The sequence below is a fragment of the Schistocerca serialis genome, chromosome 5 (genome assembly GCF_023864345.2).
Source record: "Schistocerca serialis cubense isolate TAMUIC-IGC-003099 chromosome 5, iqSchSeri2.2, whole genome shotgun sequence".
NCBI lineage: Eukaryota > Metazoa > Arthropoda > Insecta > Orthoptera > Acrididae > Schistocerca > Schistocerca serialis.
In genome coordinates, this window is record NC_064642.1 from 217,687,445 (window position 1) to 217,708,378 (window position 20,934).

At 40.2% G+C, this 20,934-nt stretch overlaps 2 protein-coding genes across 6 annotated transcripts in view; one reads left to right on the forward strand and one right to left on the reverse strand.

Annotated features, from left to right (window-relative positions):
• Positions 1-7,511, reverse strand: part of LOC126480991 (galectin-4-like) — a 140,486-nt gene extending 132,975 nt beyond the window's left edge. For 3 of the 4 annotated variants that reach the window (XM_050104434.1, XM_050104433.1, XM_050104430.1), the window contains exon 1: positions 7,377-7,511. The gene's annotated coding sequence lies outside the window, so the exon portion shown is untranslated. Of the gene's footprint in view, positions 1-6,836; positions 7,023-7,376 lie in introns of those variants that run through there. The other variant, XM_050104431.1, reaches the window with a different exon arrangement.
• A 61-nt stretch (positions 7,512-7,572) lies between these two features.
• Positions 7,573-20,934, forward strand: part of LOC126480990 (uncharacterized) — a 251,807-nt gene continuing 238,445 nt past the window's right edge. For both annotated transcript variants that reach the window (XM_050104429.1, XM_050104428.1), the window contains exons 1-2: positions 7,573-7,899; positions 8,010-8,306. In XM_050104429.1, the coding sequence (XP_049960386.1) occupies positions 7,726-7,899; positions 8,010-8,306 (471 nt within the window). In that variant the 5' untranslated portion in view covers positions 7,573-7,725. The remainder of the gene's footprint in view (positions 7,900-8,009; positions 8,307-20,934) is intronic.

Consider the following 20,934-nt stretch of genomic DNA (forward strand, 5'->3'; position numbering starts at 1 on the left):
CTCTGGATAATATCCAAGTGTTGGGTCATATGGTTTTGGATGGAATATAGGCCTGGGGCTGAGGCATATGAAGAGGTAAGAGCCTGCAAGAATTCCCACTCAGTGAAGGGTTCATTGTTGAAACAGAGGCGTGTTTCTTCAACTTTTCGTTTCTGCTGGAGAAAGGTAGCAGGATAGGAAGAGGACACCGATGCTGTCACGAGGTGTTCTGCAAAGACTGATGGATCAGTAGACAGAGCACCCTGTAGGATAAGAACCAGGACAGTCGATTGTCACTGGTGGCCCAGAAGGCTATAGAGCTCAGAAAAAACCTGGGATGAAGAGGCATATGTCCCCAGGGACTAAACATAGCACTCCCAGCATTCCTATTTTATTCTGCTTAATAGGGCAGCAAGCCTTAGCATGGAGATGCTTAAAAGTGATAAGGTTGGTCTGTGAAGCATGTCGTTTAAATCATTGCTGTGCCCGTCGGCAGGCATGGATAGCAAATACTACATCCTTGGTCCACCACAGCACCAGTCGACGAAGTGGACCTGTGGATAGGGGGATAGTAGTGTCAGAGACGTCTTACATGTCTGCATCAGTAAAGGGCAACTGGCTCTGAGGAATGCCCAAAGTGGGGGCCTGTCTGCCTGGTGGCAGCAGAGAAACAATAGAATCACCAGAAAGTGATCACTGTCACAAAGATCATCATGGGGCGATCAATGTAGTGAAGCCACGAGAGCAGGGAAGGAGATCGTGAGATTAATAGCAGAAAAAGTGCCATGAGTGGCACTGAAGTAGGTATGAGAACCACCATTGAGGAGACACAAATCAAAGTCTGGAATAAGTTGGTCAATTAGAAGAACCCTACCTGTCGAAGTACCACTCCTCCACATGGGATGGTGTACACTGAAGTCCCCAAGGAGGAGATACAGGGGCGAGATTTGCAGTATCAAGGAAGGCAGTTCAATACAAGGAAGTGGCATACCTGGGGGGAGGTAGACAATGCAAAAGGTGATTGCTGGGGTCATCGACACTCATACCACTATTACTTCTAGGTTGGTACGAAGGGGGATCCAGTCGCTAATGACACTGGTGCAAATCAAAGTGTAGACCCCTCCAGGTGCTATCTTGGTGTCGGCAAGTTTCCAACAGAATGTCCGATAACCAAGAAACATTGGAGAGTGTTCATCATTGAAGTAAATTTCTTGACGTGCATGACAGAATGCAGAAAAATAGGAAACAAGTTGTTTTATTTCCAGTACATGGCAGTAATACCATTTTAATTCCATTGGATTATCATGTGGCAAGAATCCAAGATAGACATAAAGAAGCCAAGGGGAGGTCATGTCACCAGTTCAATGGTCATTATCAATGACAATGAGGTGGAAAAAACAGAGACTGGGTCTGATTTGGAGTGAGAAAGGTGGGGCAGAGCCCGAATGCCAGGGAACCCTCATCCTTGGGCTTGCACTGCTTCTTCTTCTCCCTCAGAGGGTGGGAGGAGGTGTTATAAGTAAGGGAGTAGGTGGCAGTGATGTCCGGATCAGACAGAGAGCGAGTGGCTTTGGGGGCTTCGGAGTGTGGGTCCCCCATCCGACCCGAGGTTGCAGGGTTCCTATCTTGAGAACACTGGGGACAGGACTTCTGAGAGGGAACCCCGATCCTAGCAGGAGCCCAAGGAGAGGATTTCTTCTATGGCTGAGAAAGAGGAGCAGTTCCTTGAGGAGAATGGATAGGAGCTGCTGGGTAGGGAGGAAAGGGGGCAGGATGGGGGTAAGGAGGAGAGGAAGATGTCACTGAGGAAAAGGTAGATAATAGATTCACAGGATGAAATCTGTCAAACTCCTTCCGGGCATCAAAGTAGCCGAGACAGTCAAGAATCTCTATTGCCTGGATTCTTTTTTCCTCTGTATACAGTTGTCACTCCAGTAAGTGGGGAGAATGTAGATCAGAGCAGTTTACACAGATAGGCGGTAGGGCGCATGGGCTCATCACATGAAGAGGGTGGCCCCAATCACCATAGATGGGAGTGGCATTGAATCGCAAGGACGTGTGGTTGAAATTAAGGCAACTGAAGCAACGCATGGGAATTGGAATGAATGATTAGACATCACATTTGTACAGCATCACCTTGACCTTCTTGGGCAGCGTATCCCCCTCAAAGGCAAGGATGAAAGCGCCAGTGTCTACACGTTTATTCTTAGGGCCCCTCTGAACACAATGTAGGAAATGACCACCACATCATTCCAGATTAGCCCTAAGTTCATTATCAGACTGGGGGAGAAGGTTCCTATGGAAAATCACACCCTGTGTCATATTGAGAGACTCATGAAGAGTGATATTCACAGGGATGTTTCATAAGCAATCGCACGTAAGGGGGAGGCCACCTGGCTGGCAGAAGATGTCTTTATAAGGAGGGAACCAGATCTCATGTTGCTTAAGGACTCAATTTCACTAAACTTGTCCTCAACGTGCTAAAAAAAAAAAGGTTTGGTGGTGGCAAAAGTCTCTCTGTCAGTCCTGGTGCATACCAGGAACCGTGGAAAGAGTTTTGCCCCAAGCCAGTGGGCCTGGCCCTCCTCCCAGGGGGTAGGCAATGGGCTATAGACCAGGAAGGCAGTAATAGGAACTGAGGCAGAACTATTCCTAGGAAGAGACATGGCCAAGGAAGAGTGGCCAGAGAGCTTAATGCGTTTATGTGCCAAATGTCTGTGCTAGTACCAACAACTCCTATCAGAGACTTGCCTTGTGGGTGCCACCCAGCCACAGCAACGGCTGTCTGGCATGACGGTCGTTGCCAGGAGTTCTGATGCCCGAAAAGATTGGCAACAATTCCTAGGCTTTCATGAGGCATTCACAGTGCAGGTACCAGCAGTGAGATCTGTATGGTGTCAGGGGACTCCACCAGATGGATACATTACAGCCCCACCACAAGGACTGGCTACCGAGCTGATGGCCTAGCAAGGAGGAGAAGGGACTAGGGCAACGAGGGAGGAGAAGGCAGAACAGGGGAGAGGGAAGAGAAATGAATGCCAAAGATGCTGGGGAGTTCTTTCCCATGTGCCTCACACAACAGATTTCAAATTTAGATATGGAGGTCAAACCCCTAAGGGAGAGCAAAAACAGAAAAGCTGAAAAAATCAAACAAATCAAAACCTCAAGACAAAACAAAGTGGAGGAGGATAGCCGGGCTGACATAAATAATAACACTAAGAGAGGGAAAGGAAAGGGCAGACGGAAACGACTAAGGAGAGGAAGGGAGAAGGAACAGAAAGTAAAACAACACAAAAAAGAAGAAAGGCTGCAATAGCTCTGGGATCCATGACCACCTCACAGATACCCACAAAAGACCTGTGAGTCCCCTGGGGCTCTGCTGACATGAACTTGATTGAGCATGCGTGGGACCCAGTTAAACTTTCAGTACATCAATATTGGAACCCTCCTCATACACTGGATGTCCTCAAATGCACTGCCATATCACTGTCACTTTGTGCACAGTTTGCCAAGGAGGATTCAAGCATGTTACAGTGCACAAGGTGGAGCAATAGAGTATTGAATGTTACCAACCAACAATATGCACTTTCAAACACACTGTGTTTACTTTGTTTACTGTTTTCTTTTTATTTCATAGCAAAGATTTTTTTTTTTTTTTTAGTACCATAAGATTTATTGTTTCATTTTCTTAGTTAGTTTCATGTTACGTGGATCATTTTGCATGATAGATCGTAATGATCTGGAACGAGTTATTAAACATTCACGTCATAAATTAATTTATACATATGGTTCTTTCTCTTTTTTCCAATCTGAACACAGAGCAAGCAGTAAATGCAACCTAGGAGAAAAAAAAATCTTTAAAGTCTGTTACTACATTGTAATTCTATCACAGATGGCAAAGGATTTGGAATATTAGGTAAACAGAATGAACATTGTCTTGAAAACAAGCTTAGGATATCTTCAATAACTCTGCAAACAGATACAAGTCACAGATAATTATCTACAATATTTAAAATGTATGTTCTTTTATTCTAGTTGTATACATTGCTGCACAAGACAGATGTAATGACTGTGAGCTAAGAAAGGGTTTGGTATAGCTGCACTCCCAGTACGGAACTAAGTAAGATCATCACGATTTTCTGTAGATTCTATTTTTTTCCAGCATTAGGGGTACTTACATATCTAAATGAAACATTAAAGTGGTATGGAGATAGTGTTGCATAGTAAGTGTCTGATGCATGGATTAATTTTTAAACATGAAATCATGTCACAATCAGGCCCTGATGATTCACATTAATCCAACTGCCTGCCGTGCCTACCACCAAGAGTGGTGGTGTTTGGATATGGCATGGAGGAGAATGTCAACAGCACACCACACTTTCAACTCTTATCGACTTTCAGATTCTTGGAGCTAGTAGCTATCATTCAATTAACTTCTCAGCTGGTCTTGTGAGGCAGAATGCACCCCGTTCCAGTCCTCCTAACAATGATAACTCTCTGGTACTACCGGGAAATGAACCTGGATCTTCCAAACGGCAGTCAGACATGCTCATCCCTTAGCTATGGAGGTGGATGTAAAGCATGTTCTGGTTAGACAGGAGACTACTGGACAAATTAGGAAATGCAAACATTTTGACATCACTGGTGACTTTGTAATCTAAGCAAAATTTTCTACGATTCCCTGAAAGATTGTGCAAAAGAGTAATTCCAGACATCAGCACAGCTTTTCTTACACTTTCCTTACTTTCTATTAATTTTTGTCTGCAATTTTCTCTGTCTGCTCTTTCAAACTACGGCTAACAAAGATATTTTCACCCTGCAGCAGATTGTGAACCGATATGAAACTTCCTGGCAGATTAAAACTGTGTGCCAGATCAAGTTTCGAAATTGGGATCTTTGCCTGTCTTGGGTAAGTGCTATACCGACTGAGCTACCCAAACACAACTCACGACACATACTTCTGCCGAAAGAAATCTTTAGATCCGGAGATACTGATGGCTACTGTATACAATCACCCAATTGGTTAAGACCTACCCCAATGAACTGATAACATCAGCATGTTACACAAGAGCAGCGGACACTGTGATTGCAATTTGGTCGACTGTTTACCATGAACTTGAGTTGCCTGGAACTAATAGACTAGTTTGCAAAAGAAACAAAGAGAAATCATTGTTAGAAATTGCAGACTTGAAGCAACTCCTAAATCCGCTTTTCAATTTGGCAGGTTTAATGTTTCCCATTTACTCATTCTTTGATATTTTCCTAAAACCTGCAGGGCTCGACAGAAGCGTCCGATCCCACGCGTTGGCTTTGACCCGTGACGTAAGGGTGTTGTCATGTGTGACGTCAGGACGGCGCGGAGTTTGGTTTGAGTGTGGCTGTCTCCAGTTCTGTTTTATCTTATTTTATTTACTTTTCTGATCTGTTCGTTCTATCTTGTGAGATTTTTTTTTTAAATTTAAAAACACTTATTACTTATTTTAATTATCTGTTTCCTCCAATTTCTGTTTTAGTTTATTATATTTATCTTTCTGATCTGTTCGCTGTATCCCGTGAGTTTTTTTTTTTTTAAAAAGACAAAAAACACTAATCAGCTACTGAAGCATCTTTATCTTCTATGGGTTGCAGGGGTTACGACCCCTGGGGAGGTGGGTGGGTATTCATGCATGGCTGTCTTCACTTACACGTTGTAGCTACGCAAGGCGTCTAAATTTGTTTATATTTAGTTTGCCCCCCACCCAAAACACCCCATTTCCCGCGCTTGTCCCGTTAGTGTCATTAGGCTTCTTGTGGAAAGTGTGTGTGTTTTTGTTTCCGCCATATTTGTGACGTCATGGGTCAAAGCAGACGGGTGGGATCGGACGCTTCCATATTTCTAACCTGCAGTTCTTGTGATTACATGCTTATTTACTTTCTTTCACTCATTTCTTGAGTTCAGTAGGTCACATCACAAAGTAGAACCTTCAGATACTGTCTAGTTTTATTATGACTTATGCCACGTAAATCTAATCAAGTAAATTAGTAAGAAAGCTGCTACTGTGAAAAAGCTGCTGCCTGATATTTTTATATCTATAGGTATTGAATCCTATTCATAGCACACTATCACTTGTCATGCAGCTATAGTTGCCACGCAGCTACCAGAATTTTTCAATGCCCATATCTACATATTTAGATAGTTTGTAGGAAGAGTGGCTAATGGGGTATGTTTCTAAATTTTCTTAGTTGGTAGCGATTTTCAATTTCTTACTTTATGTTATACGAGAGGTTCTGCAAGTCTTCTCACCAGAGTACATAAGCTCCATTATAAAACCTTGATAAGGAGGTAAAGTTCACATGAATATCATTTTTGTGTTTTGTAATGTGGCTGTTTGTATCACAATGGAGTTGAAACTGATTTACAAGCAAGCTAAAAAGTACATATAATGGGAAGTAAGTGTAAGATGTATGATTATCTGCACTTCTTATAGTGAGGGAGACATAGACTTCAAGGAAATGAATAATATGGCATTTTATACCTTGTAGCTTATGTCTGAAGCTGACTAGTAAAGCCCAAAGAGAACCTCACCAACTTTCACCTGCACTACACAAAAACTGAACTAAATAGTTTGTCACTCCACATCAGACTTGTTTATAAGAAAATATAGTTATATAACAATGTTACAACTATATTCAACAATGCTACACATACCGTACTGCAATACATGAATTGTGAACTAGGTAAATTCTAATTGGAATCTAATTTTGGCATTACTCAGAGGAGTCATGTAGTTGCTAATTTCATACTGTAATTATTGTTGTTTACGAACGTATAAGAATGCTTAAAGATAGATAAATACAGTTTGTACATAATACGTTACGTTAGAAATCCACGCAGTCCAACTTCTACTTTTTAATAAATGCGAAACAATTTTCCCAAAAAATATATAGGGCTTCCGTCTGTTCAAGCAGAGCACATCATAAAAACCAGTGTACAAAATAAGGAGTGTTCGAATCGTTTCCACACCCTGATGCTCCTCGAAATTCTCTCTTCAGATAACGTTTAGGCTAGATAAACTTGTTACCGGTGCTGATGACTCAGTGAATGATAACGTTTCCGATTTCAGAATGCATTCCAGATTATGAGGTTACTATAAAAAAATAAAGTCAGTTGCTCAACAAAAGTTACTTTAAATATGAGATGTCATTTAAAGAAACCAAAAATTCATGGTTCACGAATTTTATGGTCGCTATGGTGGTCAAAATTAACGAAGTGCTGTCTTTCTACTGATAATTTTCCCTTCGGCGATTATGATTTTTTTTACATTGCAATTTTTGCATTTTCTTCGCAATTCCCAATTATTTCGTTATACACAGCCATCTGAAGGAAATGTACTGTACTGAACAAAAGCGTTACCTACTTGTTAAAAACAATCAGTCGAGCAGCCGCGACACACGATTCTCAACATTGCTGTCACGAGTGTCATCCACAGCATAACACCCACTGCTTTTTACAAGTTGCAGTGCGTCACACGTGATATGACGTCACTCGGCACCAAATAAACATATATGTAAAACACCAATAGTGCAGCACTGCCTTGAGCACAGCAGACAGCTGTTTTTGAATACAGTGTCACACAGACTTTATACTCTCTCTTGTTACTAATAAGTCAGTGTTCCCTGAACTCACTGGTTATTAATAGCTAGTGTGTAGTGCGGTTTCTGCGCAGTTTGATCGTGATTTGTGAACACTAATGTGGGAAACAAGAAATGGCCCTGATTTTTAGCCTGTTAATAATACTGCATTATTTCTCTTTGTCTTCACAAGATTTGGCAGTTGCAGAATCTACTTTGCAAAATATAGAAAATGTGTTAAATAATAACAGCGAATCGCAATGGATGTACAGTATGCCTATAGTTACGAATGTTTATATTTCTTTTCAGGTAAGTAACTTTCACTGACTATAAATTCCTAATTTTTGTATTAGATTCAATTCTTTGTCGTACTGTTGGTGATCAGATTTGTGAATCCTGCATTGTTTTGTAAATTTCAGAATGATACTGCAAATTTTTCCGTCGAGCATCTTGAGTTGCATGTTAAAGAATGCAAGAAGAAAGAATTTCTCCGTTGCTTCGAAAGACATGTAGTATGTGCTGTTGTTAACAAAGGCAATATTTCAGAAGTGATATCCTGCGCTCCAAAGGAGAAACACCACCACATTATAAATGACTTGGGCTACAAAGAAGAAACTGCAGCTGATCTGGAAACGACTGTAAGATCTGTCTTCGAAAGATCTATAAACAATATTTCTAAGAAAAGTATTGTCGACATCATCTCAGTGAAAACACAGGTGAGTTACTACATATTCTGATCTGCCACATAATAAACTATTCGAAGGTACTATGCAGTTAACTGCCAGCCCAATTTTAAATAAATTAACTCGCTTCATACCCAGAAATCGGATTGAAGTCCTAATCCAGAAACACACAATGAGTTTCTCAGAACAGCTGTTTGAATGCCACATGATAATGGACGAAGAAGAACTAATAGTCACATCTTTTTCCTATACACCATCATGGTACATCTTGTACTACATCAATCAGTTGTAGTGATTATTAATAAGTATTTGTTGCAATAACTTGTGTTATTGTATGTTAACTTCATTTTTGATACTAGTGACCAAGTTGATAATTTGTAACATCCAGATTTTTGTTTAGCTCTCCAACCCGTTCTCCCCCCTGCTTGCCCTCGTTAATGCTCTCAGTGAGGGAATAAGATCTGAAATCTCCGGTAATTTTGTTATTCTGTTGCTACATATATTGGTGAAATGGTGTACAGTGAAGTTTAGGTAGGACCATGTAATGCAAACTATCATTAACAGTCCACATAAGAAAAAGGAATGCTATTTTACATAATAATAATCTAGTTTGGAGAGGAAAGGACACATCAAGGCAGACAAGTGCCAAGACATGTAGCTTAATGTGTAGTTAAAGGACAGATCACTCAATATTTATAGGGTCTCCATTGGCCAAAAAACTGTCCCAAGTGTCTAAAATACTGCCCTGAATTTTCCTGACAATATGACAATACCTGCAATGGTGTACCCAGGATCTGAATTGGGGGGGGGGGGGGGGCAGGTAGGTCGTACTAGTCTCAGGAAACAAGGACTTGAGACAACATACAGCACTTCTTATTAAATAAAACAGTAAACCAGTGAAAAACTGGTTTTAATAAACATTTTAAATACAGGAATGCACTTGTACAATCCGAGTTAAATGGCTGCTACACAACTTGGGCTATCTGGATCCTTTCCTCAACCATCGGTTTCTGTGAATTACACAGATATGGGAGCTATCTCTGCAACACATGCTTCGCTCCTGTAATTGTCCTGGCTTCTATCTCCAGTGAATCATTGTCCCCACATCCCCCACTTCCTACCATGTTCACGCCCCACTCCAGTCCAGTCCAGGAGTCGTGCATCATGTGCCAAGCCCATACAACTGCCACCCCTCCCTCCTGCATTTTCAGCCAGCAAACTGGCTCCTTTTAGCATATTATTCTTTGTAGAGATGGAAACCTTAAGTTCATTACAATAATGAATTCTGCTCAGAAAATGTAGCTTCACAGTGTGCAGAGATCCTGTAATTAGTCTGATGGCCTTCTTTGCAATATAAGCTGTCTTTAATGGAACTAGTATTGATCCAAAGTCTAAAACCACACACCATAATGCTCTAAAAATGCAACATGAGACATTTTAGCATAGACTTCAGGCGTATAATTAATAAGATACTTCAAAACATAAAGTTCTCGTGCCATATTACCACTAATGTATTTTACATTTGCCCCCATGTCAACTTATGGTCTAAATATATATCCAACAACTTGACACAAGAGAGTTCGGTTTTTAAACTGAAAATCAACAAAGATGTTTAGGTTGGTTTAGGAGAAAATCCATTCAATCTGAACCAGGATGTTGCTTGGGCTTTTGTATTATCAGCACAATTTTGATCATTTCTACAGTGAAGATAAGTTGTGTGAACTTCATATAATACTGTGTTGGTTCTTACAGATGAGGACAGGTTATTAATCATTGGGGGGGGGGGGGGGGGGGGATACCTACATTGATCTTACATCCATACTCTATAAATCACAGTGAAGTGCATGATGACAGATGATACTTCCCATTGTACTACAAGGGGACGTTAAAATGTAAGTTACACATGTAATTCTCCATCAAGACCATTGCACAACAAGTGCTTCATTATCAGAAGACAGTACGTGTTTTGGGCTCCCTGCAGACACATTTTATTGCAGTATGGTTGACAGGTGCATCACAGTGTGCAAATGAAATGGTGCAGAAACTGGAAACGTGCTCCTAAGTTGAAGTATATGTGACAGTACAATTCTTGTGGGTAAAATGTTTCAATTATAAACAGATTCACTATGAAATTCTGACAGTATATGGACCAAGCGCAATGTTGTGCCCAGTTGTAGTGAATGGTGGCTGCACAGATGTGCATGATGCCAATTGGGAAGGAAGATAATTGATATTGACCACAGACAACGCTGTCCAGACAGTTAAGAAAATGATTGGGAGCAATTTCAGGTTTTTCAGAGATCAGGACATTCACATGGTAGTTCTCAAATGTCTCTGTGCTCATGGAGTTGATATGTATCATCTAGGAACTGAATTACTGGTAGAACTTTCAAATTGTTGTTTATAGAGACTTGATGACTATGTTGAAAAATAGTGTTTGTATCTGTGTCACTTTGAAGTGTAGTGCAACATTCAATAAAAGTTACTTGTTCTGCCATAATAATATGTAACTTCCTTTTTAAATCCCCTTGTACATATCAGCATTTCTCCACAGGAAGACTGACTGCTGAAATACATTTGTGCTCGCAATAATTTGTATACTCTTCTCTTCTCAGCCTTTACAAAAGTAAAACGTGGAAGGCTGTAGTATATTCCTAGATTTATCTCTTAATACTGGCTCTGAAACTTTCTAAGTTAGATTTTGCAAAATTAATGGTCTTTATCTTAAAATGTCTGCCATTTCAGGTTTTCAGCATTTTCATGACACAGTTCTTGTGGCGATTCATGGTGCCTTCTTCTTTGTATTCCCCATTAAACCCATTTTGTATGGATATTAAACACTTGAACAATAGTCTAGGATGGGTTCCACAAGTGTTTTGTAAGCAATCCTCTTTGTAGACTGATTGCATTTTCCCAGTGCCATACTGTACCAATTAAGTGACATTGATTTTTTTTCTACGCTAGTTCTTCCTTTGCCTACACACACAAGTTGCTTAGGCTTGAATCAAACAGCGGAAATGGCTTGTTGGAAAAATCGAAAAGATAAGGAAAAAATAGATTGCTCCTCACCCTAAAGAAGACACGTTGAGTTATAGACAGGTGCAATGAAAAGACACTTACACATTAGCTTTCAGCCAAAGCCTTCATCTGAAAGGGAAACACATACATTTTCATTCACACAAGCAATTGCATCTCTTGCATGCATGACCACCATCTCCAGCAGCCTGGGCCAGAATGAAAGTGTGCATGAGGTGTGCTTGCTTCTCTCTCTCTCTCTCTCTCTCTCTCTCTCTCTCTGTGTGTGTGTGTGTGTGTGTGTGTGTGTGTGTGTGTGTGTGTGTGTGTATTTTTTCTTTTCTGGCAAAGGCTTTGGCCAAAAGCTAGTGTGTAAGCTTTTTGCTTTGCTTGTCAGCAACACATTGTGTCATTTTTACAGGAAGTAGCAATCTATTTTTTTCTTATGCCGTTGCTTGGAGTTGTCTGGATATGATTGTAAGAGTTTTAGGCTGTTGTCTCTGATACCATTAACTAGAATTTGTCTGTGACTGGTACTTGCATCTGTTAAGATGTATATGTTCACTGATGTATATTCTTGTCAGTCTTGTTAGCTTCAGTTTGTTGGTGATACAGGCTAGTATTACATCTAGCCATGACTGCATTAGTTGTGTGGTTGCACCATTTGTTGTGGGGATCTGGTACTTTTAGAACTCTGCATATTTGCGAATGAAGGTATGAACACCTTATTGTGCTTCTTGAGGTATTCATTCTTTGTCAACTTATAGAACACCCTAATATTATGTGATCAATGGTCTCAGAGAGTACCACACAAAGTTGACATCAATCACCTGGAGTGATGATTTTTATTGTAACTTTTTCATAATTCTTTGTCTTCCATCCCTGATCTTGCACAGTTACTGTTGTAACTGACTCAGTTCTTATTCTTCCTCTTTTAAGCCAATGGTGCATCTGATCTGTCAATATTTAAATTCTCCATGTGGATTAGGTACTGATCATGCAGAGATTTCTCCGTCCCGATTTGCATCAGCTTGGTATGGTTTCCATTTTAATGTTATTGTGCAGAAGTGAGCCAGTAATCAGTACCTTCTGCATTCTGTGAGAAGTATCTTGCAGCCTAATTAGTCTGTACAGTGATTCCTCTGTTTTAGTTTGCGGTCTCGGATAGTATTATTTGACACATTAGTCATTCACTTGCGGGATCACATGCTTGACAAATCTCACTATGGCATAATAATGTGTTCCCTATATTTAAGTGTCAACCTTGGGGTAAACTACTTACTGGTATGCCCTCAGAGATCCTGATACGAGGGACAGTCAAAAAGTTTGTAGCTGAAGATAATTACCATAATGTCTTGCTCTTAGGGAAGAAGGGGCAGGTTACTTGGACTGCGCATTTAGGATGACTCAATTGTTGAGAAAACAAGATGTAACAAAGATGAAAGGATATATATTAGAGATAAGAACTATATCATTTCAACTCCAGAGATGACAGAAGCTGAGAACAAGTGCAATGATCAATTAAAGAGGAAGAAAATTGAAAAGTGGGATGACAAGTGCAGTTAAGAACTAGGGAAAAGTGGTAAAGAAGAGATGGAAAAACAGAAAAGAGAGAGGATGCTGATGGAGGTGAAGATACAAAGTAAAAACAGTCCTTCAATTATCTTTGGACTGAAACTGATACAGTGCATATCAGGTTACTATCTCTGACTGTTAACTCTCTCTGATGCATTCCTCTCCTTTTTTGTCTTCCTTCATCCTCTCATCCTCAAGTGACAGTTACCTATATACCCCATGTCCTGTTCCCCTTTCCCTCTCGTACCCTCCCGCTTCCTTCTTTTCCCCTTCCCCCCTGTCCTCCCCCCTCGCCCATTCTGACCTTCCTCAATCCATCCCTCTTTCCTTTGTGAAAAAGTAACTAATATTTTAGGAATCTAGTTGTTTTTTTTCTGCTTTTAAACATGGCTGACTTCCACTAGTACACCAGCTGACTAAGTTTTTCCAGAAGAATGGTTCAGCACACTGACCATTCTTAAAAAAGGGGGGGGGGGGGGGCAGTATGAACGATATTATTATATGTTTGATGCCTGTTCTTTCGGCCATTCTGAAAGAACAGACACCGTTTTTTGATTCAACGCCCATATACGTACATGACTTAAAAGAAAGTCGGATCACAGTTGCAATCAGGCATTGAAATAAATCAAATGGGGACAAGTGAAAATTTCTGCTGGACCATGACACAAATGCAGATTTCCTGCATTACTCAAGCTGTCACCTTCACTGCTTCAGCTATCCGAGCATGCTTTCCGTCCAACCCAAATTTTCAAACGTTGTTGCACATGCCACATGTAGCATTTACTGCCCATTATCCTCATTGTTCACATCTTCACCTAATTCCTGCAAGCGTTCAGACATAGTTTGCATCTGCACTGAAGATTCATTATTCGGCATCAGGTACATACATATTATTATATGTGCGGTGTCTGTTCTCCGCTCATGCCCTCCCCATTCCACCTACTCACCAATTAGACCTTCATCTCGATCCTTGCTTCTCCATTTCTCTTACGTATTAAAGAAATACATAATAACATGATTAAATGACTTAACACACATATAATGAATCAAAGAGGAAGTGAACATTTAAGAGCAAACTGTCATTAAAGTTGATAATACTACACAAAACAAGTGAGACATACTTAGCCAGAAAGGTACAAGCAGTAGTGATGCTTGAAATGCATAGTTCCTCAAAGTAATGTGGGACTAGCTGCAATCAAGAGTACCAAATGAAAGACTACCTTAGAAACTCGCAAGCAGATAGCATTTCCAGCTTTGAGTGAAAACGAGGCATAAAATACTGGAAGTAAAATAAACGTCTTTGTACCAAACTGTTTTTCAATCTAGAAAACAATTCAGATTTTAAATATCTGTCATTACAGAACACTGGCGACATTTTATATCAATAAAACGAAATACAAGTGGTGACAAAAACTCCCATTTTTTGTAGTTGAAAAGCCGGATTTGAAATACATTCAATCCTTACCTTTTATTTTATTTTATTTTTTTTTAAAAAAAAGAAACTTTATGCTTTTACCGCAGAAAGAACAGGCTGGTGTTAAAAGTTGTTGTAACACAACTGATCATGATCATCTATCCGTGATCAGTGAAAGTTATAAAAAGAAACGAGTGTCAGTTACCACCTTGTGCGGCATAGAGAGGAAGCATTTGATTCCATGACAATAAAATCTATGGTGGCATCACTTAGAACCAGGGAATAGAATGTGTGTTCTTCAGTTTGTTGAAGAATGTCCAAAACAAGGGTATAGTTTCCATTCAGTTACATCAAGAGAACAAAAAGTTCTGAATTGAGAAAGAAGTTGAGCAAAGTAATTCTGTTTCAACAAAACTATTTCCGACAGCCTTGAAAGTGGCTTTAAAATCGCTAACTGGGATGAAGATGGATTACACATAAACAACACTCTCTGACCCACCTTAGATTTGCAGATGGTATTGTTTTGTCTGCTTTGGACCCAGGATGGTGTAACTGAACACTGAAAGTATGCCGTTAGGTCTAATGTTTAATTATAGTAAGGTCTAAATAATAAAGAATTAGTATGAAAATAGTGGAATAGTAGAGGTAAATGAATAAGTAATAGGAACAAATGAATATGCATACTTAGGACAACTGAAATTAACACGTGGATGTCTTGAAAATTTCTCGGGTATTCAACCGAGTAGCGTCGTCCAAAAGGCGCGATATTTCAGCAAGCCGACTTCTTGCCATCTTCAGGCATTCTTGGTGTCTGATGGATGCCGACTTTATATAATCTCTACCCCCTCTCCCGCAGCCTCCGTCGGGCACTTCCGAGTGGTCCGTGGCCAGTGGTGGGGGAAGGGCGGCAACGGGTGTTGGGGGAAGTGCGGCGTCCCGCAACAGACCATGGGCCACAGTCCTTCCGTTGCTACGGCCACTTGTGGAATTCTGCTGTCGTGGTGACAATGCTTCTTCTTATTCTTCTTCTTCAGGTGTCCTGACAGGAGCGGATTTCCATGTAGATTGTTGTGTTTTAATCATACTCAGAGCTGAATCCCAGGCTTTGCTTAACTGGAAACCACTGTCTTTATTTATTAATTCGTCATGCAGCCGGATCTCCACTGCCTCTTTGAGGAGACAATCCCAGAAGGTGTTACAGCAATCGAACACCTTCTGGCATTGTCTCCTCAAAGAGGCAGTGGAGATCCGGCTGCATGACAAACTAATAAATAAAGACAGTGGTTTCCAGCTAAACAAAGCCTGGGATCCAGCTTTAAGTACGATTAAAACACAATGACAGTCTATATGGAAATCCACTCCTGTCAGGACACCTGAAGAAGAAGAAGAAGAAGAAGAAGAAGAAGAAGAAGAAGAAGCATTGTCACGACGATGGCAGAGTTCCGCAAGTGGCCGTAGCCGCAGAAGGACTGTGGCCCATGGCTTGTCGTGGGGCATCGTGCTTCCCCCACCACTGGCTGCGGACCGCTCGTGCCCAGACAGAGGCTGCGGGAGAGGGGTGGAGATTATACAAAGTTGGCATCCATCAGAGATCAAACAAACACCAAGAACGCCTGAAGATGGTAAGAAGTCGGCTTGTCAAAATATCGTACCTTTTGGACGACACTACCCGTCTGAATACCTGAGAAATTTTCAAGATTTCTGTTCGCCGGGGAAACCTCAGATCACACAACATGTGGATGGACTTTGATAAAAAATAATCTCAGATGGAGAGAGGATAAGACAAAAGAAAGGAATTGAGGTGGTGTTAGTGACTGTTAAATGTAAATGAGCAGACATTTAGTGAGATGAAATGATGGGGGATGGCTAAGGGAATTCTGTTTTGGAGCCTTGTAATAAGAAAAGACATGAGGATGATTTAATGGAAAATTGATGAACAACTTTAAGATACAAGTGGGACAAACTTGGCTCCAAAAAGCTGAAAAGTGTGATGAACGGAGAAGTCTGGAAGAGGCTATATATAGCAGTGAGTGATAAATGGTTGATGATGATGATGATGATGATGATGATGACCAAATAAATTTAACCGACTTTTTTTATGTTAAATAAAACACAATGTAGCATCACTACTGTTTGTATCTTCCTGTCTATTTGAAGACTCCAAAGAAAGTGTAATTCATGCACGAAGGATGTCACTTATGAAATCCTTCTTCTATCAGTCCTTGAAAATTGTTTGCCAGACTACAATCCTCGCTTTGTTCAATTAACAGAAGAAATAAAAAAGATTCAAATACAGAAAGTGTTATTGACAGTGTTCCGAGTGCTGATGTTCCAAAATGATCTAAGCAATGGAAGCTCCAGGTAGGAATATCAACAATGTAGAAGGGAGGTTGCTACTTACCATAAAGATGACATGCTAAAGTTGCAGACAGGCACAATTAAACAGTGTCTGTCTGCACTTAGCATGTGATCTTTATGGTAAGTAGCAATCTATATTTTCCTACATTGATGCCAAAATGATTTAAAATGCTTATTACTTTCTCCAACATATACTGCGTGGTTATAATTAAAGTGCAGCTACTCACAGAGGCCCAGTATGGGCTCTAATTATCATATGGCAGCAAAACTTTGTAGATGTTCTGATGCATTAATGTGAGACCGATTTACACTGGGAAAAATTAGTTCAGTTTTGACCAGGAGCAAATCTGGTGCTGTGAATACAAGAAAGACGTATAGAAATGTTTCCATATGTAACGGATTAGGAACAGGATGTGGGCAAAACAGGTCAAACAAGTGAGAAAGATACAATGTTGATCTTATTATAGACTACACCTTACACAAATAGTTCAATATGATTTCTGGAGATGACAACAAGATGCTGTATAGCACCATATTTGCACCTGGTGGCCAAAATTAGAACTAATTTTTTTCCATCGTAAATCAGTTCCACATCAGTGCATTAGGATATCTACCAAGTTTCGCTGCCATACAATAATTATAACCCACACTGAACCACTGTTAATAGCTGCACTTTAATTATAACCACCCAGTATCTGCTATAATCAGCATGGTGCTAAAATTAGAGAAATTCAGGCTCATACACAGGGGTACCAACAGTCTTTCTTCCTACATACCATCCCTGAATGGAATGAGAAAGGGAAAATGAGACCGGTACACTATGCACTTCCTGCTACATACAACATAGTGGCTTGTGCGATGCTGGTGTAAGTGTGGACTGAACCCTCAAGGACACTAAACATTATTTTATTTATACATCAGGTTCTGTGGTACCAATCAAGCCACAGCTACATGATACTGGAATGAATCAGTACATAGTGTACAGAATTTAGAAAATTTTTAACCAAAAGAATTAATGGAAGACAAAAAAAAAATTGTAAGAGGTTATACAAATAAATAACACATTCCAGAGGAAAGTTTTCAGCTACTGCGAGAAATTCCCATACAGAATAGACAACGTGCACCACAAGGAAACCTTTCAATTTGGATTTGAATGCCTGGTTTATCACTCAGTTTTTCCTGTTTTGCTGGAAACCTATTGAAAATGAAACCTACTAACTAGTCCTTGCTTTTCTGTACAGTGCTTAAAGAAGTGTTAGCCAAGTGCATACCCTTTATTCATCAAGTGTTGACAGTGAATGTTTCAGTTTCTTCTGAATGACTCAATATTGTGAGTAACAAGCCCCATGATGGCATATGTGTAGAGGAATGGCAGAGTTAGAATTCCGAGCCAACAGAACAATGGCCAACACAAAGTTGGCAAATTGCACTGCAGATCAGCCTTATCACTCTTTCCTGAGCTAGATTTGTTTTTGCTGATTGCACAGTGTTGTCTCAAAATATAACACCATACGAGGTATTAGATTGAAGGTAAGCAAGTAAACAAATCTTGTAGACAGTGGAGATCATTCTTACAGTGAAGATATTAGCATTCAGTTTCTGCACAAGATCTTGAATGTGAAACTTCCCAGAAAGAACTCTACCCAGTGTGTCCTGAGAATATAAAATGGTAGACTTCACTGACTGACCAGCTTAAAAAACAATTTTTGTCTCATCTTTCATGTTTAGCGGCAGATCAGTATGTTTTCTCATTCCTAATCTAGTGTTCAATGTGTGTTAACCTGGCTTTCTGCTTCCTGTTGTAGAATGGTATCTCAGATGTCTTATTCTTGGTAGATTTTCCAGTGATGTATCATGGCCAACAGCTTTCTCAACATGTAACATCACTTCCATCAGATACTTGTGCACAGAATTTTAGTAGTGCAACAAAATAAAGTTTTCTTTGTATGGTGAAGTTTGGAAACCAAACAATGGAGTTAGTGTGCTTTATCTGACAATTTGCTCAGGACCCCTTCTGAATCAATGTCTTCATGTCATTTGGGCGGCTGAGAGAACTCCTTCCCAACCATCCCAAAGTGATATTATTCCATCTAACCCCCCCCCCCCTTTCCAGTCTATGAAATTTCCTGATTCATCCTTACTTTGCATCTACTCCCAAACCCCAGCCACATCTCCCAATTCCTAGGCACATGGGACATATCCCTGTAGGTAAGACCCAGATAATAACCTGTGGTATGCAGTCATCTAGCACTTTGATAATTTTCCCATCATAGGTGTATCCTACCAATTAGAGATATGGCCAACTGTGACAGCATCCATGTCATAAACCTGCTCTGCCGTAACTTTTGCACAACCTTTTTTGTGTTGTGATCAATAATCAGCTGTCCACACACATGTATGGCCACCACCAAAATGTGGGTGGGAACACAGTTTACCATCCAGTGGCAAAACATGCCACCAAGTGCAGCATTCTCACCTTCAGTGGCTGTTTCACGACCTGTGTTGAGGGGAGCTGTTCGTGCAACACGTCCTTCAATCTTGCAATCCACCTACCCTCGATCTCGGCTAGTCCCCGACTCACACCAACTTCCATCCCTTTCCTTCTGCCACCCACTTAACCCCATCATTGTATACTCACACTGTTCTCTACACAGTCTCCCTCTTCCTATGTTCCTTCAGTCCCCCATTCCACCCTCATCCAACATTCTCCTCCACGCTGTTATCCACGCGTGACCTTCCCCTGTCTGTGCTGGTGTCACATTCGTGTGTGTGTGTGTGTGTGTGTGTGTGTGTGTGTGTGTGTGTGTGTGTGTCGTTTCTCTATTACATGGGTGTTTTATGAGGCCTTTTTTCATCTTTGGAGAGTAAACCAATGAATTTCATTGGTGCCCTTTTGAATTGTTCATTACTGTCACATCCATAAACAAATCAATTCTCTCTGCCAGTTCAATTTTTATGTGCAGTTTATTTCACTTACTAAAAAATTTAACTTACCTATTTATGTAACTTGTTGGTGTTCCTAATAGCACAGTTTAACAATTGACTAAATTTCTCATACTGTGATCTTGTAACTTGATTTCCACTATCTTCTGCATAGTTTAATGTTGTATAAGCCTTGCATGTGATACTCTCATGATAGGTAAAGGTATGCACCACCCGTTTAGGTTTGCTCCGACTTGGCTTCTCATAAGGAGGGTATAGGCAGGTAGGGAGCTACTCTGATGTTGAAAGGTTTGAGAGAAAAATCTAAAACTTAGTGACACCTATGTGAGCATAGTGTCTGGTAAGTGTAATTCATGGTTAGTTTGAAAAATACTACTATTTTATATAGTTTGCATTATGGTGGTTTGAAATATTTCTCACACAATCCACAATTTTTTTTTCCTTTTTTTTCCTGCAGTTGTGGATTTTCTGTTCACAGCCAAAAGGACAAAGGGAACAATTGTGAACAAAAGGGTAAAAGTACAATTGCAACACAAAGAGGTACAACTTGCAGGAAAGAAATTGGAAGTAACAGTTAGTTGAGATTTACCGAGATAGACATTCTGCTCGTCTCGGCATTAGTTAGTACATCTTAGCTTTGCTTGGTTTTTCTGCCTATAGCACAACATTTCATTTGGCAGTGTGTTGCAATACTTTCTTCTGGCATTTGGTGCAGCTTATTTTGGTGGGCACAACTTTCTTCAGTTCAGCAGAATTGTGGTGTAAAGACCATTTGTCCTTCAGTATTTCTTTGTGGTGTTAAGGAAGTCCCCAGGTACAGTGGCTGTTTGCATGAAAAGAGGCAATTGAGCAATCTGTCTTCGCAGTCCTTCAAATATAAATGGGAATCACAGAGGAGCAGGATGAGAACAGTCAGTATCTATTATGTAGTAGCATAATTGACGGGGTAACACAGATTTGCTTTAAAACACCGTGCAGAAAGAATTTGAAGAGAGAGCTTTTGATGAAAGAGCTAAAATTTATAGTGATTGTTCTATACATCAGGAAGCACTTTGTGTTAAATATGCAGGCAGGGAACACGTGACTGAATAAGTAGTGCAAATAGTAAATTTTCTGGAGTAGCATACATTGTTACATAGTCAGTTTCAACAGTTTTTGATGGAATTCAATGAAGAGTATGGAGATGTTATATATTACTACAGAGTACAATGGTTAAGGCAAAGTACATGCCTGGAACGAGTTTTTGATTTAAGATCTGCTGTTATTGAATTTGTGAAGGAAAAAGGAAAGCAAGAGTGAACTAGTATGGGAGCAGTTGTTGTTATGAGTATCTACATCTAAATACATACTCTACAA